Source organism: Canis lupus, chromosome 1 (genome assembly GCF_011100685.1).
Source record: "Canis lupus familiaris isolate Mischka breed German Shepherd chromosome 1, alternate assembly UU_Cfam_GSD_1.0, whole genome shotgun sequence".
Classification (NCBI taxonomy): Eukaryota; Metazoa; Chordata; class Mammalia; order Carnivora; family Canidae; genus Canis; species Canis lupus.
In genome coordinates, this window is record NC_049222.1 from 87,993,621 (window position 1) to 88,015,041 (window position 21,421).

The 21,421-nt window shown below is 40.2% G+C and overlaps 1 protein-coding gene across 3 annotated transcripts in view; it reads right to left on the minus strand.

Annotated features, from left to right (window-relative positions):
- MAMDC2 (MAM domain containing 2) overlaps positions 1-21,421 on the minus strand; it is a 146,826-nt gene that overhangs the window by 20,179 nt on the left and 105,226 nt on the right. For 2 of the 3 annotated variants that reach the window (XM_038527110.1, XM_038527111.1), the window contains exons 10-11: positions 10,658-10,751; positions 8,750-8,898 (exon numbers count right to left, since the gene is read on the minus strand). In XM_038527110.1, coding sequence (XP_038383038.1) covers positions 8,750-8,898; positions 10,658-10,751 — 243 coding nt within the window. Of the gene's footprint in view, positions 1-8,745; positions 8,899-10,657; positions 10,752-21,421 lie in introns of all 3 variants that reach the window. The other variant, XM_038527109.1, reaches the window with a different exon arrangement.

Below are 21,421 nucleotides of genomic sequence, written 5' to 3' on the forward strand. Positions count from 1 at the left end.
GTCACTTTCTTTGGAATCCTGCCTGGCAGTTTCCTATACACCCACCAAGTAGAATCGTTTATAGTTCCCTGAAGCTGCCACCTAGTTAGGTGGCATACTAGTTAAGTGGTTCCATACTTTGCACGTGCCATTCCCTTGTTCTGAAATGCTACCTCATCTTGCCATTCTTTTTTTTTTTTTTTTTTAATTTATTTATGATAGTCACAGAGAGAGAGAGAGAGAGAGGCAGAGACACAGGCAGAGGGAGAAGCAGGCTCCATGCACCGGGAGCCCGATGTGGGATTCAATCCCGGGTCTCCGGGATCGCGCCCTGGGCCAAAGGCAGGCGCTAAACTGCTGCACCACCCAGGGATCCCACATCTTGCCATTCTTCTTGGTGAACTCTCACTCATCCTTCAAGATGCTCCCAAGGAGAGCTAGCTGCTTCTCTCTGTGTGGTTCCAACTTCTCTAGAACTTAACCCTTAATACTATACTTATTATAATTTTGGGACAATTATTTGGTGCATAAGGCATAGTAGATGCTCAGAAAATGGGGAATAAATCAAGATCATCTGGATTTGTGACTGCTCCCAGTTCTAAGATGTTTCTTTTTCTTTTTTAAAGATTTTACTTATTTATTCATGAGAGAAACAGAGAGACAGAGGCAGAGACACATGCAGAAGAAGAAGCAGGCTCCCTCCGGGGAGCCTGATGCGGGACTCGATCCCAGGACCCCGGGATCACACTCTGAGCTGAAAGCAGGGGTTCAACTGCATCCCATAAGATGTTTCATCTTATATACACGTAGTGTGTGACACTGGTGGCTTGAAAAAAATAAACAAATGTTTTAAAGGGGCCTTTATTTGCTAATACTTTAATTTTTGAACGAGTGGTACCTGTCATATTGTAATCTGAGAGCCAATATATCCACCTACTTATGTCTCAAGCCACTGGACTCCAGAGAAAGAAGAAGCCACCCTTTCAGGCCTTAGGACACACACTAGATGTGCAGGCTGCAGCCCTGGAGTTAAATTTACACTGGTTTGCTGCCATCAGAAATAGCTCAGAAAAGAATTTACTTTCTGCTAGATGCATTTCTATAGATGTCTAAAAATACCATCAGTTTGAATATATCCTTTCCAAGAGAAGATACCCTTCTTTGGCTGAAAGGTGTTGGGGTGAGATCATGCTGCTATGTGAAGAACTGGGCCTTTCACATAGAAGCTGTCACAGTTGTTCCAGGTCGTTTGCAGTGTCCTAGTATCACGAAGGCAGGGAAACTCTGGTGAGACAGTGTGGCCAGGATATAGCCAGTAGAGTCTGACATTCCTGAGATTCTGTCCTTACTCTACCTGTTACTACTCCGTGGCCATGGAAAAACACTTAAATTCTCCCAATTTTGGTTTTCTCATGTGAAAAACAGGCACTTCCACTTACTTTACAGATTGTGGTAAGGATGTGTTTACAAACTGAATACCCATGCCTCCCCCTCCCAAATTTATATGTTGAAATCCTATCCCCCAACATGATGATATTAGGAGGGGAGGCCTTGGGAGCTGATTGGGTCATAGAGGTGAACTCTCTTCAATGGGATTAGTACCTTTTAAAAAATTCATTCATTCATTCATTCATGAGAGACACAGAGAGAGGCAGAGACATAGGCAGAGAGAGAAGCAGGTTCCCTGTGGAGAGCCTGATGTGAGACTCGATCCCAGGATGCTGGGATCACACCCTGAGCTGAAAGCAGGTGTTCAACTGCATCCCATAAGATGTCTGCCATAAGGCAGACACTCAACCACTGAGCCACCCAGGTGTCCTGGATTAGTACCCTTTTAAAAGAGAACCCAGAGAGCTCCTTTGCCCCTTCAGCCATGAGGAGACACAGTGACAAGGTGGCTGTCTATGAACAAGGAAGCAGGCTCTCACAAGACACCCAATCTGTGGGTGCCTTGATCTTAGACTTCCCAACCTCCAGAATTGAGAGAAAAAAATGTTTGTTTACACCATCCAGTCTGTGGTACTTTCATTATAGCAGCTCAAATTGACTAAGACAAGATATAAAGTCCCCAGCATAGTGCCTGCACATGGTAAATGTTCCATAAATGATCACTAGCTAACATTATTTCCCTAGTAAAGCAATTGCTAAAGTAATTCTAAGAACAAAACCAAATCATCTTTAATCCAATTCCATATATGTAGGTACCCATGGCAAAATTTGCTGCCTCGCCGGCATTACTGTAGATAGGAATAAAAAAGATATAACCTGTAAAAGATTTTCTTTAGTTAGAAAATTGAAAGGTGCCTTGAGAACTTTCTAAAAATTTGCATTGAAACAGGTAAGATAAAGAATGAAGAAGAAGGCAGACCCTGGAAGCAGTGTGCTGAAAAAAAAATCAAAATTCTCTTGATTGTGCATCAGAGGATTTCATTTAATGAATAAAGCATTTACTGGGAGTGAATAGTGGGCACACAAAGATGTTTTTGCATTATCATCTTTGCAGAAACATCCAGCCAGCTGAAACATCCTTCAAAGTTTTCAGAGACAAAGCAAACACTATCATATCATATTTCTTAACACAAAGCCACACCCAGTTAACCAATGCATCCCCCATAAATCAGCAAAAAAGGTAAATAAAGGAGGAAAATTATGAGTAATTGAAGATCTACTGAATGTGCTTTTGCTAGGTTATCACGGATTTTGTGTGTGGAGGGAACGGGGTAGAATGTGGTATGCAAATTAAACAACTTTGAATTATCTTATTAGAAAGTTGAGAGGGGCAGGACAGGGACCATTCATTTTCTGGAAGAAGAGCTTACCTTGCTCCCTCAGGATTCAGCACACCGTGCACTAACTCCAGGGAATTCTGTTATGTGTTGTACTGCATCCTTCTAAAATTCACACACTAAAGCCCTCACTCTGGTACTTCAGAATGTGACTGTATTTGCAGATAGCTCTTTTAAAAAGGTAGTTAGGGGGCACCTGGGTGGCTCAGTGGTTGAGCGTCTACCTTTGGCCCAGGGTGTGATGCTCGGGTCCTGGGATTGAGTCCCGCATCGGGAACCTGCTTCTCCTTCTGCCTGTGTCTCTGTCTCTCTCTGTGTGTCTCTCATGAATAAGTGTTAGGGTGGGTCCTAATCCAATGACTAAAGCTCAGGACACAGACCACAAAGACCGAGGGCCAACCATGTGAGGCCACCACCAGAAGAAGGGCATCTGCAAGCTGAGCAGAGAAGCCTCAGAAACAAACCAATCCTCTCAATACCTTGAGCTTGGATTGGACTTCTCGCCTCCTGGATCATGAGAAAATAAATTTCTATTGTTTAAGCTGCCCACCAGTATTTGAGGTATTTTATTAAGGCAGCACTGGCAAGCTCATACTGAGTCCAAATACCCACTCCTGAAGTTATTTATGATCCACTTGGGAAGATAAAAGTGATATATGCATAGAAGGATTAGGTAAGTACCACTAGACTGGCATGAGGGTGACTGAGGTGGCAGCAACAGCCATGGCCACCAGTGAAAAGAGAGCCAAGGAAGGAGAGGTCATGGAGATGAGGAAGGGAGGGGTGGGGACACCTTTGTTGAGTCTCTACTTCCCACAGGCACTGCAGGAGCGGCTCCCGTACAATGTCATCAGTGATACTGGCCACTCTTCTCTGTCTCCTTTGCTGGTTCTTCCTTTTCTGACCTCTGAACTTTGGAGTGCTCCAAGGCTTATCCCTTGGTCCACTTTTGGGTCTACAAGACCTCCCTTGGAGATCTCACCTAGTTATATGGTTTTAAATATTATTCATATGCCAACAACTTCCAGCTTGGCCATTCTCCTGACCCCCCCGACCCCCGACTGTCCACTCGACACCCCTCCCCCCTTGAATATCTATTAAGAATCTCAAACCTGACATATTTAAAACTGAGCTTCTGATCTTCCCAATAAACTGCTCCACTCAATCTTTTCTATTTAGTTGTCCACAACTCATATTCTAGTTGCTCAGGTCAAAATCGTTGAAATCATTCTTGATTCCTCTCTTTCTCTTATACTCATATTTAATCTATTAAGAGATTCTGTTGCCTCTGCTTTCAAAATATATCCAGAATTTCACTCCTTCTTACCACCTGGACTGTCATTGGTAAATCCACCCTCACTGCAAATTCACCATCACCATCAGTTACCTGGATGCCTCGCCTTATTCCAACTGGGTTCTCTGATTTCACTCTTGTCCCATTTCCATTTTTTAGTCTTTTTTCAACAGAGCAGCCACAGTGATTCTCTCAAAATGGGGCCAGGCCACTTCTTCACTAAGCTCAATATTTTCCAGTGTCCTCCCATTTCAGGTAAATTAAAATCCAAAGTCTTTTTAACAAATGAAAAGGCCAGGACCTGGCCCACGATTATTTCTCTGATCTCACTTCCTAGTACTCCCTCCCCAACTCACTCTGTTTAGCAAAACCAGCCTTGTTGTCTGTGGGACACAGTGAGCATACTTTCACTTTAGGGGCTTCCCACTGGCTGCTCCCTCTGCTTGAGACACTTCTTCCCAGATACACACTAGGACAGCTACCTCAACTCTTTCCAGGTGACCTTCTCAATGAGCTCTGTTGTGCCTCTACTATTTAGATAAGCCAACTCCATTCACATCCTCCTCCCAATTTCCAAGCTCCCCTGCCCTACTCTATTTTTTTCTGTAGCAATTTATTACCTTCTAACCTATATAATTTATACTTCAGTGTAGTCTTCATTGTCTGTTCTCCACCTGCTAGATTAGAAGGCCCAAGAGGGCAAATGATTGTTTTGTTTTGTTCATCTGTGTTTCCTAAGTATCTAAACTGGACTTGGCACATAGTAGATACTCAATGGATATTTGTTGAGTGAAAGAACAAATGAATAATAGAGCATTAGAGCATTTATTATATACCAGGTCATATCCTAACTATGTTTTAGATTTTTTTAAAAAGATTTTATTTATTTATTCATGAGAGAGAGAGAGGGAGGGAGGGAGAGAGAGAGAGAGAGAGAGAGAGAGAGGCAGAGACACAGGCAGAGGGAGGAGCAGGCTCCATGCAGGGAGCCCAACGTGGGACTCAACCCCGGGTCTCCAGAATCAGGCTCTGGGCTGAAGGTGGCACTAAACCACTGAGCCACCCAGGCTGCCCCTTATGTTTTAGATATTGTCTCACATATAAATGATACATACATAAATGTCACCACAATCTATGATGTAGGTACTAATTATTCCACATACAGATAAGGAAATGACATTTAGAGATGTTCAAGGTAGAAGTGAGATTTGGACCGTAGCAGCAGTTGAGTCCCAAATCTCTCAATTTTTAAACTTAACCAGCCTATAAAGCAGGTAGATAGGCAAGGGGCTATAATTATTCTTATATAATCTTTGAGATGACACAAATGAAATGAAGAGATTTTATGTAACTATCTCATGGCTCCATACATAGTGAGTGGGGTATAATTCCAAAGTTCATTGGTCTGTACCTCGTGGAAGTCTGGTGACCCTCCTTGCCCTTTTCAAAGACCCCTTTCCTCCACTGCTTATTATTTTTGCTTTGTGCTCTCTTCTATGTCCAAGACATTCCACAGCATGTTACCCTGAAAATTCCCCTGTGGCAATCTACCACAGCATAGCTCTCTTTGAGAGTATCTCTTCTCAGATCTGCTACAACTAGCCTTCTTGGTGTCTCTGAGAAATGGAAGAAAAACTATCAACTCTCCTCCATCCAAGAAAAATGCACATAAATACAACATCATGATTACAATGGACTCTAACTCAAACTGATTTGTTCCTGACCTTTCTCTACTCCTCTTATAATAAAAAGATACCTCCCTACTTCTAGGGGTTTTGCTAAATAAATGGCTAGTTATTTATATGTGTCAAGGAGGGCTTATAGCTCATTTATTCATTCCAAAGACATTTCTGAGCATCTGTAGTATACAAGGTACAAGATTAAGCCCTATGGGGATTCAAAACCAAGGTTGGCAGTACCTTGCCCTGAAGACATTATCAATCAGAGCCAATGAAACTCACTTTTTAAAATTTTTGTTTGAGTTACCTCTTTCCACTCGATTTATTTATTTTTAATATTTTATTTATTTATTCATGAGAGACAGAGAGAGAGAGAGAGAGAGAGAGAAAAGGGCAGAGACACAGGCAGAGGGAGAAGCAGGCTCCATGCAGGGAACCTGATGTGGGACTTGATCCCGGGTCTCCAGGATCACACCCTGGGCTGAAGGCAGCACTAAACTGCTGAGCCACCAAGGCCGCCCTTTCCACTAGATTTAATATTGAAAGACCTACAGTTGCTACAGCCGTCTTGCTATCATGAGATGAGAGCCTATCTAAGATTAGAGTCAACCCCAAAAAACCAGAGCAGAGAGGTAGACAGGAGGGAAACTGGCTCCTGATCACACAGTTTTATCCTCTGCATCAAATTGTCCCTAGAGCTAACCCTAAATGGATTTTGTCTGTTACAAAGGGCAACAAACTATTCCCAACCAAAACAGTATTAACATACAAGACTTTCTTTTTTTTTTTTTTCATACAAGTCTTTCAATTATCTTTTTAACCCCCTGGTCTTCCAGATACAGCCTCACATACTCTTAGAGACCCCTTAGAATCTTCTACTCAGTGCTGGAAGTGGGAATCTATTCTACTGGACCAATGCTGAATGTCTTTAACATCATGTCTATTGAAGCAACAGTGTTCCAGAATAAGCTCCCGAACGCAGAAGGAAAGAAAGAAAGGTCAGTGGTAGGACCAACCTGCACATCTCCTTAATCAGGCAAGAGTGCATTAGTGCCTGAGGTCAAATGGACACTCATGGAAGGTGGATGGAATCAAGAGCTCTTGAAGGGACCCCAATCCAAAACTGCCAGGTAGAACCCAAGGAGAAAGTCTGTGTGAGTTGTGGCTTGCAGAGCAAGCACTAAGGGAAGAGAAGGTGGTCACAGGACATTAGCCAGAAAGTACACTGCCAGATATTGTAAGATGCAGTGGTTCCCCAAAGAGCCAATATTTAGGTATCTGCTATAACAGAGGATATTCATCAGTCAAGAGAGAATCTGAAATAGCACCCACTATTTTATTTTATTATTTTACTTTAAAAAAAATATTTTGTTTATTTATTCATGAGAGACACAGAGAGAGAGAGGTAGAGACACAGGCAGAGAGAGAAGCAGGTTCCTGGAGGGGAGCCTGATGTGGGACTCCATCCCAGGATCCCAGGATCACGCCTTGAGCCAAAGGTGTCCCTAGCACCCACTATTTTAAAAGTTCTTTTCTTTCCATCTCTCTTCCACTTATCCTGAATAAAGATCATGAAATGAGGGGTGGAAGAGGAAGTCCAACAAAGAAAACAAAGGAACTTTCTTCCCTTTTCTAATTCCCAAACTACGAGTTAGATCTCAGCCAAGGGAAAAAGAGGTGACTCAATTGAACGAGAAACTGAAGATTTGATTTGGACTGGATTGTGTAACACAAAGAAGTAGGTAACTATTCTAATACCTCAACAGGACTGGGAAACTAAGGGATCGGGGGATGGAGAAAGGAGAATATTTTAGGGTACGTTTCAAGAGAGCGTCCAAAGAAAGAATAAAGCTGTTCCTGATGGTACCCCATCAAGTTTAGCCAATTCACAAACAGGTTACACTGCAGGGTGCTCTCTGGTGTTATTCCATAGGCTTATCTTGAGGTAGGCCATAAGAAATAGCAGTAGCTAACTCACCTTTGTATTATTTATTTATCTAGAAAGATTTATGTATTTATTTGAGAAAGAGAGAGAGTGTGTGAGCAAGGAGAGGGCTAGAGGGAGAGGAAAAGAGAGAGAGAGAGAAGGAGGGAGGGAGAGAGAGAGAGAGAGAGAAAAGCAGACTCCTTGCTGAGTGTGGAGCCCAATCTGGGGCTTGATCCCAGGACCCGAGATCACGACCTGAGCTGAAATCAACGTTCAAAGCCCAACTGACTAAGTCTCCCAGGAGCCCCTCCCTTTGTATTTCCTATTATAATGGCTTCTTTGCTAGGACCCTTGAGAAAGTATCTCTGCAAGCTTATGATCAGGCATTGTTCTGCTTCTCTGGACTGAACAGTGTGCACCCAATGGATACACTAAGCGAAATTAAGAGTGTCTGTGAGAAAGCTCTATTCTGTATGGGGTATATTACCACTGACATTGTTTACAACTGCTGCACATGGTGATAATAAATCAACATTTAGTGTATTTCATTGTCCTTCATATATTTTCTGCAGAAAATGCACCCCCTTATTTTCTACACCCCTTGGTGGAGTGCTTCTTCTTTAGCCTAAGGACACAGTAAATCATGTTTTTCATCTTTGTTTCAGCTGCTAGAAAATGTAGAGTCAAGCTCGCACGCTAATGTTCCCTCCCTTGTCTGCCAGCACATTTTTCATTCGAGGCCTCAGTGCTGGCTCCAGCTTAGATCACTACTTTTTTTTTTCCTTCATGCTGTCCCTCTCTCTTTTATTTTTAAACCCACTTCTAATTAAATTATTTTTGTGTGCATATCTTTGTAAGCCCATTTAAATCCTCTTTGCGCAAGATACATAAACAACGTATAAGCAGAAAGAACAATCTTGAATGCACAAATTTGACGATCTATCCCAGGGGTGTTGAATCGCATGTGTAGCTCATTCTAGACCCAGGACATAAATTTGCGCCTTCCAAAATGCAGTGAATGACCCCCTAGAAAGCTCGGTCAGGTTTCCTTAGCAAACAGTACCATGTGGCATAACTCACCTACCCCAGTAGTGTGATCTCCCTTTGGTCCCGTGTAGGAGGTGGGAGTTTCTCCTCTCCTCCTATGCCAGCTGCTCCGGTTTCTTCTCTCCTGAGTAAATGCACATTCATCTTGTTCAAAAGTACACTCTCCAGGTGGAGGTGGAAGCCTCTCTGTAAGGAAACAGTAGGTGTTGTAATTGTTAAGGCCTTTTCAAAGAAAATGCATCCCGTGGCTTAGAAGAAGCCCACCCTGCATGTATGGATGTCACCTGGCCATACGCCTGAGCTTGAGCAGAGGCAGCCTCCCTACCCCCCAGCTGGCCACCCACCTATGCCAACCTCTTGCCCCCAGCTAGAGCCTGGATTCTACTGTGGGTTCTGCCATAGCAGTGGAGAAAAATCAGAAATCTAGATTCCAAGGTGTCGGGATAACTTCGAGAAAGAAACCTCCTCTGATTGGTGAGTTTATTTGCCCGAAGGAGCTTACAAAGCTCTGAAAATTGGAGGGAAATTGCCTTTATGGAAATATGGAAAATAATAAAATTGCCTAGAATAGGTTTCTTCAGAAATCCAGGATAAGTGAAGGAAATCCTTAGAACAACTCTATAGTTGCCTGGAGGGAAGCAGAGAACATGCAAAGGCTCACTGTGCTTCTGGAGACACAGTTTAACATGCGTGGAGCAAGTGAGTGACTTTCTCTGAGCTTCAGTATTCTCACCTACCTCACGGGACTGTGTTCAGTGAGATGATGCACATAAAGTATTTAGAACATGAAGTTCTCAATAAATAGTAGCTAAATAAATATTAGGGCTTCGTGTTGTGTCACCTGGAGCCTTATTTTCCATTTCCAAAAACAAGTATTTATGTCTTTGGATGATGATTCTTAAAATGAGAATGGTGCCACCTCCCACTTACTGGAAACTTCTTTGCCTGAACATGGTTGTACCTTTCTGCATTGAGATTCTTAGCAAATTTCTCTAATCTACCACCTGTTTTTATTACATCTCTTGCATAATAATTATTTTACTCCATTTTATTTTATATACGGTACAAGCTATGCCTCGACTGTAGAGATTTTTTTTATCTTTCTTTTCTTTGTGTTATCCTTGCAGTGCCTCACAAATCAAGAGGCTAAAAACAAATTATCTTTTAATTAGCTAAACAAGGAGATGATCCTGCAGTGCCACACTGATACCACAATCTGCCTGTTTGTTAGAGAAATAGATACACCTATGGTTTAGGATGCAGTGGTAATCAGTAGATACAGGCTGAGGTATGCACCATTATCTCATTAGACATAGTGTCCGACACATGGCCACCATCTTTATTTTGTCCCTGTCATCCATGCTTGGTCCACTGTTCCACTGTCATTTAATTCACTTAGAAAATATTTCATTTCATTATCATTTAAAAATTACATGCTTACAGGCTCCACACTGGGTGTGGCACCTGCCTAAGATTCTCTCTCCCCCTCTGCCCTGCACTACCTCTCTAAAAAAAAAAAAAGGAAAAAGAAAAATTACATGTTTAGTATAGTATCTGTATAATAATGATTTCATCAATATCACTTGAAAATCTACATTCATGTAAGACAACATTAAAAATGCCAGGTCCCGCATGCGAGGGCATGTACAGGTATTATTCCCACTGTTCAGGTAGGTATTACTATTACTACTTCTCTTAAAGATGAGGATATAGAAGTCAAGTCACATGTACAAAGTCATACATTATATACAAATCATCATTTCTAAATTCTAAAACTTACTACACAGATCTGGACAGAGGCACTTCTGGCAAGAAAACAACAACAACAAAAAAAACCCACAAAAGCAAGCCCCAGATTAAATGTATTTGGTGTATTCTTAGAGAAACAGGATGTGCTGGCACAGGCCTGGGAGACAAAGGGCGCTTGAAACCTTGGCTGTCTTACCTGGAGATGAGCAGCTTCCCGATTCTATTGTAATGTCGTCCAGGGCTACCAGTCCACAGTCCCAAAAACTTTTGCATAGGCTGATGAAAACCACCTACAATTCCGAGAAAGAAAACTATGAATTCCATTAGCTGCAAATTAGAAATTCTTACAACTTGGGATTTACTTAGTCCAAAGCATGCATAAGCAAACCACAGAGCCCTCTTCCTTGTCCACATGAACTATAGGTCCTAGTGGCATGAGTTACAGCAAGTCATTTATACGTGACCCTGAAACTACTTCTATTCTTTTTTTTAAGCACAGTTAAGCTCATAATGATATGCTGTGTATATTAATGCTGGAATTAGTTCACATTCTTCAGAGAATTGAAGGAGGAAGGCAAGAGGTTAACCACCTGGCAGAGGAAAACCTGTCAGGTTTTAAATATTTTCCCCCAGATAATCCACAAAGTGCATACGGGTTGATGGAATGCCAAGCATTTTTACAAAACATTTCCAGTACAAACAGCATTGATTTTTTGGAAATGAATTTCTGGCAATGTGCTTCATTCATATTGTGAACAAAGTCCCAGTGATTTGCCATCTGGAGATTCATGTTCCATTTCCGAAGAAAAGATATATGTCCTTTGATAATATCACTAATAAAAGCCCTAAATACAGTTATTTTATCAGGCCAAACATTTTTATTCCTTCTATGTGAAAGAAAAACAGATCCATACTATAAATTATTAAATTCATTGTGCCATAGAAAGGGGGGTGGGGAGGAAGAGAAGTTTTGCATATCTTTCCAGTAGACTAATTTTATTTTTATTTTTTTTAAGATTTTATTTATTTATTCATGAGAGACACAGAGATACAGGCAGAAGGAGAAGCAGGCTCCATGCAGGGAGCCTGATGCGGAACTCGATCCCAGGACTCTAGAATCACGCCCTGGGCCAAAGGCAGGCGCTAAACCACTGAGCCACCCTGGTATCCCCCTATTAGACCGATTTTAATGTCTCCTTTTCATATACAAGATGAGCAAAGAGTACTTTTCAAAACATTTATATTAGATTTTCACTGTACTTTGTGGTTTATAAAGCTGCTTCGCATGTATAACCTAAGGTATAATGAGCACGAAGTCATTCAGTTCATGTGCAATCCTTCAAACACAAATATTAATTCAAACAAAGAGATATAACAGAAACTAAATCTCAAATTAGGAATAATGAGAATATTTGATTTTTTTTTTTTTTTTTAGATTCTAATATTATGTTGTGTCTTCAACTTATCTGTGTTACCAGCAGGATCTCTTTGCTCTTTGAGGATGGGAACCATTAGCATACAAAATTTGTTTCAAAATAAATTTAAAAATGATGTGACAGTTTACCACTATGCAAAGTATAAAATGTCTTAAGCCAACATCTTCAGAATAATTACTAATTATAAGATGTGTAAAAGTTTACTTGGACCATATTTAGGCTGCTTTAAATTAGAATAGTTTAGAGATGTAACAATATATAACTACACATATATATTTACAAGGGACAAGGTAAAGGGGGTATTTTTGTTTTATCTCTGTTAATTTTCTAATTTTTAGAGATTATAGAGATTATCAACAGGGTTTTTGTTTTTTTTAAGGTTTTATTTATTTAGGGCAGCCCCGGTGGCTCAGTGGTTTAGCACTGCCTTCAGCCCAGGGTGTGATCCTGGAGACCTGGGATCGGGTCCTGCGTCGGGCTCCCTGCATGGATCCTGCTTCTGCCTGTGTCTGTGCCTCTCTCTCTGTGTGTATGTCTCTCATGAATAAATAAATGAAATCTTAAAAAAAAAAAGTTTTATTTATTTATTTGAGAGCAAGCATGAGCACGGCGGTGGGGCAGAGGAAGAGAGAGATGCAGACTCCTCGCTGAGCAGGAAGCCCAAGGCTGGGCTGGATCCCACCAGCCCTCCTGGGATCATGACCTGAGCCAAAGGCAGTTGCTCAACCGACTGAGCCACCCAGGAGTCCCTATCAGCAGGGTGTTCTACTTGCAGGATTTTTGCCTAGGAACTTATTCCCCATTTGCAAACCAAAGCTCTATGTCATCAGCATTGAATGCAGTTGTATTTTATCAGCAATGTTTATTGTTATGGGGGAAGGATTGTAAATCTGTCTCCTAATTTATTGAATAAATCATGCTGCAGAGAGAAAAAGTCCTGGCTTTCCTTCCTTTTGGTAATTTTCAAGTCTATTTTTCACCTAAATAGTGAAAATGTACTTTTTCCAAAATGAATCTGGGATGGATTCACCATGTAAACCATTACCTAAATAGGACTCAATCATTTGGCATGTAAATGGATTCTAAGAAGGGGAAATAGTAATGTGCTCTCATGTGTTTACTATAGCATTATTTTATGATGACCATAAAACCAAACACAAGCAATAAAATAAGCCAGCAAGCCAACAAATGAAACAATCCAAAATTTCACAAAAATACAGGAAGTGAATAAACTATGGTACCACAAGTTAAGAAATAGGAAAACATTAACTCTGATTGCTTGTGAATATTATTCAGTAGTATGAAAGTCTATTTCTCTCATAATGTTAAATGAAAAAAAAAGCTGGTTATAAAAGATAAAGTTAAACAAAATAAGATAAATTATACTGAACTCATCTAAAAGTACATAGAAAAAAAGCCTTGAAAATTTATCAAATTTGGAACAATTATGTTAGGCCCATGAAATTATATGAGGGTTAAACAGAATTTCCTTCTATTTTCCAACTATTCTTTTTAATTTTGTTATATTTACAACTGAGAAAAAAAAAGAAAAAAGAATCAGGACATCTATAATTAAGATGTGGAATGAGCTAGTGTTTCCTAGATTGGCATTGTTTATTATAGTAGCCACGAGGACATGTGGCTATTTAAGAAGTAAAAATAAAAAATTCATTTCTTCAGGCACACGGGCCACATTTCAAGTGCCCAGTAGTTACATATAGTTAGTGGTCAAGTGAATTGGACACAGCAGATATATAGCATTTCCTCATTGCAGAAATTCCAATGCATAGAACTTCCTGGCTCCTTTTAAGAATTCCAAACGATTTGTGAAGGGCCACAGTGGGTTAGGTGAAATGCTAAAGCTGTTCTGGACAAGACTAGGCCACTAGGTTGTTCCTATCTTAGAACTCTTTCTGCACTGAGAATACTAGCCAGACCACATGTTGTTCTGTCTTATAAAAGATCCACAGTCAGTTAGCTATGAACTAAGATTCAAACTACGGCCTCAAACCTCAAATCTGTTTGGCACTTGCCTATCAGCATTCCAACACACAAAAGAAACATGACAAGATCAGTTTGTTTGGTGGAACACACAAGATTTTCCACTGCGCTATTAATAATGCTGATAATGTCAGCTCCTATTCTTGGGCCACCATCTTACATTTTGAGGGCTACTTGAAGTGGAAAGGTTACTTTAGGGTAGTTGTGCCTGGGCCAGCTAATGACCAGGCCGGGTTGAGACAGGAAAAAGGGAAAGCCAAACATCCTGGTCTGTTCTTCAGAACCCTGTCCCTAGGTCCAGTTAAGAATGTGACAAGAAGGGAACTGGTCATAGGCTAAATTCTTGAGGGATTAACTTCTTGCTTATTTGTAGATCTTTTTAAAAAGAGTGTTTATTTCATTTTAGGCAGTATTTCAAAGCTAGTGGAATACCTCCATAGACTGGAAAAAAAATTCCTAGGCAACCTGAATATATATTTCACATCCTGCAATGCATCAGAATGTCCTCCACAACAAACGATTATCACTAACAATTATAAACACCAAAATATCAGTAGTGCTGAGATTGGAACACTGTGCTGTAGATAAACGAGCACGTGCAATGCCTCTTTTAAGTATGATAAAATGTTAAGTAATATTGTCGATCCTTACTTGACTGTATTTAAAATTACTTGTTTGCAAATATGTTTACGTAGCTCTCAAGTTACTGCCTATTTGTGTTGCCAAAATTAGTCTAGGTAGGGCTCCTCTGCAAGGAATATTCTCTATCAAAACAAAAATTGCAAAGTATCACAAGCACCTAAGGACTGGGACCTTTAAATACACTGAAACAACATGATCTATGCAGATCTCATTTGCCATTAAGTTTTAGGAGATTTGCATAAAATCAGGAACACCTGTCTAAGGGATATATTATTTCACTTTGTTCCTCGTCATCTCCTTCTCAAATACACTAATATACACTCTCTGATGCATTGCAGGATGTTAAGCAGCAACGCTGGTCTCTACCCACTAGATAACAGTATCACCCCCAAGTTGAGACAATCAAAAATAGATGGAGACATTGCCAAATGTCCCTTGAGGGGCAAAGTTACCTCTCAGCCAGAGGTACCTCTACCTATGGTGGGTGGGGGGTGGTAAAACACTGCTGGGTGGATGATAAAACCTCACTTTATTCTTCCCAATCAGCACAGGACAGTTGTTGATGTTTTATAAGCAGACTAGATGGAGTTAGTTTTCTCTTCCTCTCTTTGTCACTGGGAGATGGTTCTAACAAGCAATGAAATATCCTCAAGCTCTGGAAACAAAAGGCAGAGGAGCCAAAAAACCAAGAGAGATGGACAAAAACTCAAGCTACATAATCATCCCCGAGATTTTCAAGGCTCTACTGTTCCAATTTCCTGCTTCAGAAAACTGCAAATTTGTCAAAGGGCCATAGAATCTTTTCTTTGTTTACATTTTTCTCCCTTTCCAAAAAGGATCATCTACTCCCTCAAAACAACATAATAATGGGCAGCAGATCATAAAAAGTAACTGAGCAAACTTTCTTCATAGCCTACAATTTTAATTGTCTTCTAAAGTTATTTTAGGGGGGAAGAGGGACAGTGGGGTGGGTAGAGGGTCTGTATGGGAATCTAGTCACAAGGCTGTGTTAATCAGAGGAGCTAGACTATCCCTAGGCCTGTAGAAGTCTGTGAAAGTTCCTGGTTAAAGCACCCAGCAAAGAAAAAGTAGATAAACAGATATATTGGGAACTTATGTTCTCAAACTAAACCAGGTTAAACTTTTAAAGGAGTTAGGGTTACTGATTCTAACTTTATGAAGTGTCATAATTTAAGGGCTACCCAACCAACTTCGCTGAGGGAGGGAGGTAATAAAGCTTTCCCAAGAGCTGTGGAATATATAACCACAAACCTTTGTTGTGAAGCGAAAAAGGATTGTTTGTATTAAACAGCTAAACACTGGCTGAATTAACTTGATTTAAAAGTGTCTTTTAAAGTAGGCTCCATGGCCTGCTCACTAGACATAGTTGGCCAGATTGTTGGCTTACCCCACCACCTACTTTACTCATTGAATAGCTCCAATTGGGCCTATAATAAGTATGTGAATGATAGTTTCCAGAAATGGCCTTCTATCCTCACATAGAAACATTTCAGTTGTATGCCAACAATATCATAAATTACCCAGGTTCACAAAATGAACCTAGCTAGGCTCCTGTTAAAAGCAGTGGACCTTGACAATTTAGCAGAGGGCCTGATTCTGAGTTAAATTTAACTTTTCTTCTGATGAGGTTAAACTCCTTTGAAATCATTTGGACACATAAATTTGGGTATGGTGACTTCAGAGTTGGTGGAATAATTATTCATAAAATTACTATAATCCAGTCTGTTAAGTTACAGAGTCTTTCATTAAGATGCGTGGACACAACTGCAGGGTATCCTATATAATACAGTTGTATTCATTTAACTGTTTGACAATAAGCTGTAATAGAATTCTAAAAATAAAAGAACTGTAAAGCAAAACTAAACAAAGACTCCAATATTAAGACACTTGGCTAAAGGGGTGGAATTTTCTCAAATCCCTAAAGACAGGCTGAGTGGAGCTTCATCTAGAGACACGAGTATAGGACTAGCATTTTTAGAATCCCAGCCATGTTTTGGGAAATAGTTGCTAAATTGTAACAGCATGCCTCCTGCAGATACTATATTTGGTCTTTAGATCCCACAAATGGCAGGATGACCATGTGTTTTTAAATAAGTCTTTAGCTGACCAACACTTTTTTTTTTTCTTAAAAGACTCATCTGTTTTGTTTTTTCTTTTTCAAAAGACCCATCTGATTTAATTCAATTTTTGGCTTTGACAAGCAACAAAGATTGGGCAGCTTCCAGTCTCTCCCTCCGTGAGCCCTTCTGCTCATAGGAGCCTTCCGTTCTGGGGTAAAGGGCGTGGTGTGGTAAACCTGCAGATAAACTGCTGAACTTCTTCATTGCTATTTTCGTGGTAAATATTAAGATCTCTCAGCTCACTGATTTCAGAAATCTGCACTATTTTTGGATCTTTTGGTCACTGGGAAGAGAAGAGAGACTCCAGGAGGCACATTAAAATCAGTCACTTTTTAGAATCTGGGAAGGCCCAGAGACCCTGTGATACCAACTCGAGATCACACAAGTCCAGCTGCAGAGCCAGATGCAAACCATCGCGCTCCAAAGATCCGATAGGGCACGTTTCATTATACCCACCAGTCTCTTTTCTCCCTTTTGCTTTAGGTATTCAAAACTGTGATTCTGAATCACAATGTTGTGTGCTTGAAACTAATAGAATGTAATACGCTAATGATACCTCAGTTTAAAAAAAATTATTCTGAAGGGTGTGATTTGGAAACTCCTCAGTTCATAGCAGTGGACCAAACGTGTCTTTGACCTCCATTTACAACCAGCTTCCTGTCTGGTTGCCTCATGTCTGTTTATAAGGAGTTTTTCATAACTCGGTACCAGAACCCGGCACCAGAACCCAAATCTTATATGGATGGTGGCTAAATTTAAAAGCTACCAGTCAGTAACCTCTCCTGCCTGCCTTCCCTCACCTCAGCCAACATTCTTCTTTGCCTTAGCTGATGACCCTGCCTCCACTTAGGCGCCTAGGAAAGAATGTTTTCAACTCCCCACAGCCACACCTCCCACCTTAGCTTCATTTGCACTTGTTTTCATTCCCTTCCCTTTGTTTGGGAAGCAAGGTCTGTCTGACTCTTAAATTTCTGGTCTTCCCACTGGGGACACAATGCCTAATCTACACAATTAATATTGAGGATCCAAATGGAAAATAAATGTGAGAGGCCTCTGGAAAAATGAACGTTAGACAAAGGTAGATGGTTGATACTAAAAATGATTGTTGGGACACTTGGGTGGCTCAGACCCTGAGCATTGCTTTCAGCTCAGGTGGTGATCCCAGAGTCCTGGGATCGAGTCCCCCATCAGGCTCACTGCAGAGAGCCTGCTTCTCCCTCTATTTCTCTGCTTCTCTGTGTCTCTCATCAATGAATAAATAACATCTTTAAAAAAATTTAAAAATAAAAGTGATTGTCAGTGTTTTAGGGTCTGACTCACACCCTAATAAAGAGGACACTGTTCTATATATTTATCCCATCAGTCACTCATTATCACTGAAGGGAAATAAGGTGTGAATGCCTTCCTGCTTTTTATATACTCTCGTCAGCAGGCAGGCAGGCTGAACAAAAAAATGCTGGTTGATCTCTGGCCCCTTCCCTCAGGAAGGACCCTTGGTTGAACCCTTCCCTAACCCACGCAATTTAAGGTAATGGCCAATTTAATGGACATCACACTATGGAGCTATTGTTGTAGGTTACTTGGATGGAGATGTAAAAACGCCAGTTCTACCAGAAGACGCACAGAGTGCAGTCAAGAAACAACAAACAAGGAAGAATCTAGGTCTTTATCCTGACCTTCAGCCCTGCTCTGGAACTTCTCCTGGGGTCAGGAGAGGACAGCTGGTACCGTAATACCCAAGCAGGAATATTGACTTTGCTCTACTCATGTCTGAGATAGGGAGACAGTTTTTTGGCCTGATTTTCACTGATTCCCAAGGCAAAGTGTAGATCCATGACTGGATGAAGGGCTGTGGTTTAAAGCTTGCATAACACTAAGCCCTTTGTAGCCTGCCCCAACCTATGTGACCAACTCCTACTGATGGAAAATTGGGCAGTTTCTAATTTCTTAGTATTATACATACTGCTATGAGGAATATTGGTATTTAAATCTTTGTGCATAACCGTGATTCATTCCTTAGGGTAAATTCCAAGAAGCAGAATTGTTGCGTCAAAAGGTATTCATGTGAGGCACCTGGGTGGCGTGGTCGGTTAAGTGTCTGACTCTTGATTTCAGCTCAGGTCATGATCTCAGGGTTGTATTAGGCATGGAGTCTGCTTAAGATTATCTCTCTCCTTCTCCTTTCTATCCCTCTCCTACCATCCCCCTTCCCTCTATAAAAACAAAAACAAAACTGTATTCATGTTTGGGGGCTTTCTTTTTGAGACATGTAATTTAATTGTCATCTAGAAATATTATTATCAATGTATCTTCATACTAAAGTTTATGAAAATCCTTATTTCCTTGCATCCTTACCTTTCTGGGATAATGTGTTTTATTTATATATATATATATTTTAAGTATTCATAGATATGACTCATATATGCATATATACATATATTTTTGGTCCAAACTGATTTATTTTTTATTTTAATTTTTAAAAGATTTATTTATTTATTTATTTATGTATTTATGTATTTATTTATTTATTTATTTGAAAAAGAGAGAACACAAGCAGGGGGACTGGCAGAGAAAGAGGGAGAAGCAGGGAGCCAGACATGGGGCTGCAACCCAGGAACCTGGGATCATGACCTGAGCCAAAGGCAGATGCTTAACTGATTGAGCAAGCCAGGGACCCCAAAAGATTTACTTTTTAATTGACAAGCTGAACAATACAAACAGTATACAGTATGGATATAACTATTATTAGGAACAGCATACTCCAGAGTATTATAGTTTTAAAATATTTAAACCTATTTGATAGACAAATGTGCTATTTTATAATTCTTAAAATTTCTCAGACTACAAATGAAGTTGGATAGATTTGTACATTTATTTTCCAGTAGTATTTTTCTTTTTCTTTTTTTTTTTAAGATTTTTTTTTTAAGTAATCTCTACACCCAATACAGGGCTCAAATTCACAACCCTGAGATCAAGAGTTGTATGTTCCACCAACTGAGCCAGCCAGATGCTCCCAGTAGTATTTCTTTTTTTCTGATTTGCCTGTACATATCCATTGCCCACTTCCTTATTACCTTCTGCTTATTGATTTATTAGGGTAAACACATATATCAAATATCCTAAGAGTTTGCCATATATGTTGCAAACTTTTTTTCCTGGCCTGACATTTGTCTTTCACAGACATTCATTAGGCCATCCTTATCTGAGGAATGAAACTAAGAGAGAATTAAATATCTTGGTTTAAAGACTAAGATGAAAAGGGTGGGCCACAATCGTTGTGTGTCCCTGAGTATTTATGGGTACACATGTAACCTGACGTTAGACAGAAAATCAGAGTCACCGCTCAATAGCAGTGCGGCAGGGGATGCCATGGGAAAGTAGCTTGGGGACTATCTGGAGTGACTTCTCCTAGAGGTGGGTACTGAAAAGATAGAGCAGAAAATTGCCAGAGAAAGTCACACAAGAGAGGGAGAAAAAGCTGGAGGTATCTTTTCTATGCAAAAGAAAAGATGGTGTTTTTCTCTGGGTAACAGTTTTATTAACGTTTATGAATTGTCAATTTCCAAGCAAGTGAATGGAGCTCACAGCTCCCAAAGCCAGCAAATACTTTACCTGATTTAAGAGCTCAGAAAACCAGAGGATCCCTAGAGAATCTCAATGTGAACATCAAAAAATAATGTTGCCTCATAAGAACTTGGGAAAAGTCTCCCTAAAAATGTAGCCATTTCAAGATCTGGAAATATTCACAGGATTAGGAATTTGAAAGTATAGAGGAGGTAGTGCTTTCAGGTTCATAAGCAATCCTTGGAATAAATGATTGCTTCATTAAGTTTGTTAATAAAACCATGGGGAAAGAATGCCTGTGATGTCTTTTCAGATTTCTCCACTGTGCTGGGAGGACAAATGTGGTAATCTAGCAATACCCCAGGAGATTAATTCCTTGGGAAAGTTCTAGAAGAATGCACTGATGCTACACTCGTGCAAGCTGTGTTGGCAACCAGCAGTTGTGCAAACCAGTCTTCCCAGTAATTCCCCCATAAGTTGACATGAAATGCAGAAGCCTTCAACTAATACCTAAAAGGAGAGAAAAGGAAAGCTCGAGTATCTCAACCCCGTGTTGCTCATATTTAAAGTAATTGAGAATTCCTGGATTGACAACTGACACCAAGTCTAGCTTGAAAAACTCAAGAGGAGTCTCCTTTTCCATACTTCGTCTTTTTATTCAGTTCCACATTAAAACTTATTCCACTTGACAGTATAATTTTCCTTGCTATGTATATGGAACTACTCTAATCTGTTCTATAATGTGTTGATTATCTTGTCATTAGTTAATGATCTTGCTACTTCTACTTTGCACTCAGTGGCCCTACTTTAATTATACCAGGACATTAATATCCTAGGGCAGCCATTTCTCCATGTACCCAGACATCAAGAAATGTGATAGGAAATCTATCACCTTTCATATATCTTGTCTACACATTGGTTTTCTGGTTCCTTAATCCCTTTAGAGCAGGATGTCTTGTTATCCAATGGCCACCTATTTAGAAGTCTCTTCAGAAACTTACTAGACTTGCTCTTCTATTTGAATGAACTTCTAAGTATTGACTTTAAGACTTTCAGAAGCCAAGATATTTTACATCTAGTTGCATTTTCATCATTAAAGGGCAAAGTTAAAAGGAAGATTTTAAAAGCACAAATCCAAACCACAGACTTAAATTTCATCAAGTTTTTTGCTAAAAG